Here is a 6,338-nt window from a genome sequence, read left to right as displayed (position 1 = left end):
TAGTGCACTAGATAGGGAATAGGGTGCCATTTGGGATGAAGCCTCTGTAAAATCACTGTTGTCCGGCACTCATTACCCTTTGGTGAGGGTGGATTTGACAACCCTCAGTTAAGCTATTTCAACACGATTAAAGCGCCACCCCTTAATTGTTACCCTCTGTAACATTTAAACAACACCATTTAAATTGACTGCAACATTCAAATGTATCTTGCATGGTTTTATCATGGGCCTACACCTCAGCATTTATCAGTTAAGGTATGATTAGGTACATTCCCTAACAATATTGTACAGTAGGTCCAGTTTTCTTGGTGTACAAATATTAACATTCACTTTTGTCAATGCAACTGTCAGCATTCAGGGATCTTAAGTAGGATGGTGCTTCACTGTAGGTTGTTCATGTCAATTAACCTGACATTAGTGTCCCTTCAATATCGATAAAACATTGATACTGAAATCTCTAAAACAGCATTCCCAAATGATTTTTCTTGTGCTGTTCTGAATGTCTTAAATCTTACCACAGGAGTCGTCAAGGTTTCTGAGGTTTAGTGCAAATCTGAGAGGAAATGAAGGCAACAATGTAAATATAACAAAAATATTTGTGCGTTGTGATTGGCCCTTGCTTTTCTACAAAAAAGGTACAAAAGTTTTGTCCTCGATGAGAGTGAGAGACAGATTTTTCAGCTCCTCGGGCGAACTGACAGTCTTATAACCCAGCTCCTGTAGAACTTGCTGACACACAGTCTGTGTGTAATCAACCATGTCATAAGACAATTTGAGCCTCCAGCTTTCTGCGTTGGCCGCTGAGTCCCGAACAGTGCCGTATTTATGCTTGGCTGACAGATCATTGCTTCCCCTAGTGTTGTTCTGGATCCAGTCTCCTACGTTTTTGTCCATGACCAGACCCAGGTAATCATAGATCTTCTTGGTCTTCTGGAGGGGGTTCTTGGCTAGGTCCTCATACCTGACCAGCATATACCTCCCTTTGAGCCAGGGGGGCTTGCTGAGCCCAGTGGTTACAGATCCCAGAAAGTCCTCACAGACCATGGTAAGCTGGGTGAGGTCCAGGTTGTAGGGCCTCCTCCCAGTGGCCCTCCAGATCCTCCAGAGGCGGTAGGTGTCCCTGAAGGTCTCAATGCGTGAGGCCAGGATCCCTCGGGGGTCCCTAACCAGCTGGATCACCTTGAGGTTGAGCCTAGGGTCCTCCACCAGAGCCCTGAGGTCACTCACCTCCGGTATCCGTACGGTCTTGATGGCCACATGGCGCCGCTCCCGGCAAGCGTCCGACGCCAGCGTCATGTTGAGAACCCCACACCTCTTGACGCACTCTCCTTCATCGATGTTCAACTCTCCGGGACTGAAGGCGTCGCAGACAGGCAGGGAGCACAGAGCCTTGCTGGCTCCCCTCCGGAACAGCTTGTCTGTACTGTGATTGGCCGGCTGGGGTTTGATGTAGCTCTCCAGGAAGTAAAGGTCACAGTCGTAGAGGCTCCGGAGCAGGTCCCTGCTAGCCCCCAGCATCACCCTGGTGTCGCCTGCCGTCCTGCTGCGGGACAGGCGGGGCAGCAGGGTGGTCTGGACGTGGTAGAGCGGCTCAAACAGATAAAACACATCCTGGTGCTGGTTGAACAGCTGACCCACGAAGGAGCTGCCGCTGCGGGTCGTGGCCAGGATGAGAACATGGGTCTTCCTGGAGACATTGGAGGAGAAGTAAAGAAAGTCGTCACAGATCCGCTTGTCAAAAGACAAGTCCACCACATCCTGCCCCAGCATGCCACAGTTCAGAGGGTTGGAGATTGTCACTGGACACATCTGGAATGGCTTGGCTGTGAACGTCCTGATGGCTGTGTACTGGATCGCTATGGACGCTAAGGCTAGCAGAATCACAGCCTTCCAGGAACATTGCATGGCTGAATTCATTCATTTAGATAGATGATACAGTCTGTTCAGATCCTGGTGGAGCAAAAAAAATCAAAATAATTGGGATACACTCATGCTGTATAGAATCAACAAACACCGACAGAAAGCAGCAGCAAAACAGTTTATACAGCAGTCTCACTATGAAACAAAAAAGTTAGTGTTTTGAATCCCAAACTTTTTCTTCCTAGATAGTTACTTTGTTGATCTTACAATTTGTTTTATTACTGTTGTTTTATTGAACTGTAATAAAGGCCTTACCCTCATATAATACTGTCAAATACAATAAACCAGACCCAGTTTGGATGTTTAGTTGTTATTGTTTTTTCTGGTCCATGGCATTTCTGTATTATGAGCTGTAGGCAACCCCAAATTACAGAAAGCAATCACATACTACATCAAAGACTATAGGATTCCTAGGACCTAAGATTCCATCATGTAGATTCTAATTTCGATAATGGATATATTTATGTAGATACCATTTATATAAAATAGCTTCACCATGTTCAGATCTCCAGTGGCAGTAATACAATCAATAAAACATAATTGATTAAAATACTATCAATTGTTTATGTCAAGGATACTTTTGAGCCTATATTTTACATCTATATACTTACAATGTATGGTATTCTCTATTCGACTAATATTATCTATACTTCACAAATAAGAAAAATGGCTTTCAAGTTAAAAATGTTGTGATCTAAAACAGAAATAAACGTAACTAGCAGTTGTTCGTCAATACTGGTGGCTTTCTTCTGATGATAATATAAAATACACAACACCTAAAATGTGTCCAAAATAAAAATGTTATGCTACTTTGTAAATGTTTGGTGGTATTTTATTTTCCCCTTGAATAAAAACTAAGGAATTCAGTGATTGAAATCAGACTAATGCAAAAACCTGTCTGAATTTACTTCAGTCACTCATCGTGACAAAAGGCTGGCGGCACCTGTAGAAAAGCGTCTTGTAATTTCTCTGGCAACGCTACATCTGGCAAGGGATAGATGTGACAACGAACAATTGACGACAGACAGCGCGCTGAGATCTGTGATTTACCGCAGTGCAACAGAATACGCTTTCATTCGAAGATGATTAGTCTACAAAAATGGGCTAGACGTCTAGGCATAGCCTCAATAACACTTTTCATATCTGAAATGACCAAATAACGGTCATGTTATTCTTCTTAATACACACAAAACACATTTTAAACATAAATAAAATGCATAAACCCCAAATAATCCAATAAACTACTTTCTTACCACATAAATTCATAGTGGGTAAATAAAAGGTGTCCGTGAAAAACAATAGAAAAGCAATGTAACGGTTCAAAACATGTCGTCACAAAAATCTGATATTTTCGGACTAAACATTATCGAACGGCAGCTGTCCCGTCTTCTTCCCTCATGCGTCTGAATAGCAACACGACAGGAACTGCTCCCACATGTAGAATAATCAGAATCAGTCCGTGTTTTACAAGGATGAGATCGTGATAAAATAAATAAGTCAAAGTTGCAAGGCAGAAGAACATGAAACTCCAAGACACAGGGTAGAACAGATTAGAGAATGATGTCGCAGCCTTCGCAAAACCCGCCGCCACCGCACCGACGTGTAGGCTGTTCCAGATTGCCTTGACTAATGCGCATGTTGTAGTTTAGGCTATAGGTTGGTGGTTTGGCTGTGTGTGAGGTGTGCCAATAAGTGCCCGCGCGTTCTGGACCACCCTAAACCTCCTCTACATCCTTCTATCAACTCTCCCGCCCACAGCCCCTGATAAACACATGTTGCAGTCTGAGATGTTTACAGTCACATGGATTAAGTGAGCAGAACTGAGTTCAAATACATTACTATTTAATTATTTGTATTTTGAGTATTTTCTATAAATGCTAGGCTATTTGAAACTTTTCTAATACATTTGTAAAATACTGAGAGTTACAATCTCTATAAAGACAGGTATTTTATGCAAGGCATTGGTAAGGTCTAATGAGAGAGAGAGAAAAATAAATTAAATTACTATCCCATATAGCAGAGACTAAAGGGTCAGAAGAATAATTAATTTTCCGTCTAAATCACCAGTCAGCTGGATTTGAATTCATATTCTGTTCTTCTGGCTGCCTTTCTGTACAAAAAATGAACATCTGATTGATATTTGCTCTGCAAAGAATGTTCGCGCTTTAGTGACAACTGAGTGAATACCACAAGGTATAAATACAAGATCTTCTGTAACCTCTGCCTTTTCTCTCTCTCTCTCTCTCTCTCTCTCTCTCTCTCTCTCTCTCTCTTTCTCTCTCTCTCTTTCTCTCTCTCTCTTTCTCTCTCTCTCTTTCTCTCTCTCTCTCTCTCTCTCTCTCTCTCTCTCTCTCTCTCTGTCACTCTCTCTCTCTGTCACTCTCTCTCTCTCTCTCTCTCACTCTCTCTCTCTCCCCCTCTCTCTTTTTTCTCTCTTTCACACTGTCGCTCTTCTTTCTCTTGCTCGCTCTCTCTCAATAACAAACAATGAAGCAAAACTGAAACTTAGTATGCCTATGTAAGTATTGGATTAGATGAGCATGGTCTGTCTGGCAACATCATTGAGCTAATGCAGCCTGAATGAGAAGAGATATTATCAGCACCACTCCATCAGTCTGGCTACATTTAAAAAACGAGAGATATCAAAATTTGTCCCAACAGTTGAGGTTAGATCTGATCTCAGAGCTCAATGTGTCCTAAATGGCACCTTATTCCTTAAATAGTGCACTACATAAGGCATGTGGTGCCATTTAGGATGCAATCTTAGACTGCAGCTGAATGGCTGCGAGCCAGAACAGACAGACAGTTCAGAGCACAAAGCCAGTCATAGAGAACAGAAAAATAATGTAATAGTGCCTACTGTATAGCTAATAAATGTGTATGCTCATAGCTCATAAAACTCATAGTTCAAACTCATAGCTCAAAACTCAAAGCTCAAACTCAAAACGCATAGCTCAAAACTAAAAACTCATAGCTCAAAATCAAAACTCATGACTCAAATTCAAAACTCATAGCTCAAGCTCAAAACTCATAGCAACTAATATCTGAAGAAAGTGTACCTATTCTAGTATCTTATTATTATTTGGACCTTTTAGCACCAAGTTTGAAAACAAAAAGAAAATACCTTGACCCATGGTCTCTCATGGCCTCTCTACCTGTACCTCTCTACCTGTACCTTCCTACTTGTACCTCTCTACCTGTACCTCTCTACCTGTACCTCTCTACCTGTACCTCCCTACTTGTACCTCTCAACGTGTACCTCTCTACCTGTACCTCTCTACCTGTACCTCTCTACACGTACCTCTCTACACGTACCTCTCTACCTGTACCTCTCTACCTGTACCTCTCTTCCTGTACCTCTCTTCCTGTACCTCTCTACATGTACCTCTCTACACATACCTCTCTACACATACCTCTCTACCTGTACCTCTCTACCTGTACCTCTCTACGTGTACCTCTCTACCTGTACCTCTCTACCTGTACCTCTCTACATGTACCTCTCTACCTGTACCACTCTACATGTACTTCTCTACCTGTACCTCTCTACCTGTACCTCTCTACATGTACCTCTCTACCTGTACCTCTCTACATGTACTTCTCTACCTGTATACCTCTCTACCTGTACCTCTATACCTGTACCTCTCTACACGTACCTCTCTACCTGTACCTCTCAACCTGTACCTCTCTACACGTACCTCTCTACCTGTACCTCTCTACCTGTACCTCTCAACCTGTACCTCTCTACACGTACCTCTCTACCTGTACCTCTCAACCTGTACCTCTCTACACGTACCTCTCTACATGTACCTCTCTACCTGTACCTCTCAATCTGTACCTCTCTACACGTACCTCTCTACATGTACCTCTCTACATGTACCTCTCTACACGTACCTCTCTACCTGTACCTCTCAACCTGTACCTCTCTACCTGTACCTCTCTACATGTACCTCTCTACATGTACCTCTCAACCTGTACCTCTCTACACGTACCTCTCTACCTGTACCTCTCTACAAGTACCTCTCTACCTGTACCTTTTTCCTATTCTCATCCCCCTCTTCTTTCTCCTCTCCTCCCCCTTTCCTCTCTCCACTCATCCCCTCTCCTCTCAGTCCCCCGGCCTCAACGCTTCTGTTTTTTCTCTTTTCCTCAATTTGCTTGAACCCAGACTTCTGTATTTGAAATAGGATTTTCTCTCACTCGCCCCCTCCAAGCAATTTCATCCTAACTCCTATACTGCCAAAAGTGAGATTATGGTTGGCTTTAGCTAAATCAGTTTCATCTTTGTGTGTTCAACGCAACTTCGGTTTCAATCAGCATGTGTGCTCAAGCATTGGAAAATGTCTGCGGGGTGAGTGTGTGGTTGAGCGGAGATGGGCCTGTGCTCTAATCCACCCTGGTGAGCATTAGTAATAAGCTCT

The 6,338-nt window shown here is 43.0% G+C and overlaps 1 protein-coding gene across 1 annotated transcript; it reads right to left on the bottom strand.

Moving 5' to 3' along the window:
- Positions 1 to 624: 624 nt before the first annotated feature.
- LOC139383011 (carbohydrate sulfotransferase 1-like) lies at positions 625 to 3,662 on the bottom strand. Its single transcript, XM_071127307.1, has 2 exons — positions 3,174 to 3,662; positions 625 to 1,950 (listed from the first exon to the last, which is right to left on the bottom strand). The coding sequence occupies exon 2, from the start codon at positions 1,915 to 1,917 to the stop codon at positions 625 to 627; it is 1,293 nt and encodes a 430-aa protein (XP_070983408.1). The 5' UTR covers positions 1,918 to 1,950; positions 3,174 to 3,662.
- Positions 3,663 to 6,338: the final 2,676 nt, after the last annotated feature.

This window comes from Oncorhynchus clarkii, chromosome 2 (assembly GCF_045791955.1).
Source record: "Oncorhynchus clarkii lewisi isolate Uvic-CL-2024 chromosome 2, UVic_Ocla_1.0, whole genome shotgun sequence".
In the NCBI taxonomy this organism is placed as follows: Eukaryota; Metazoa; Chordata; class Actinopteri; order Salmoniformes; family Salmonidae; genus Oncorhynchus; species Oncorhynchus clarkii.
The sequence above is the reverse complement of the archived record's forward strand: the minus strand, read 5'-3'. Positions and strand labels throughout refer to the sequence as shown.

Bases quoted from the DNA above. Each gene is read 5' to 3' on its own strand.
- LOC139383011 (XM_071127307.1), bottom strand. From the start codon at position 1,917: ATGAATTCAGCCATGCAATGTTCCTGGAAGGCTGTGATTCTGCTAGCC.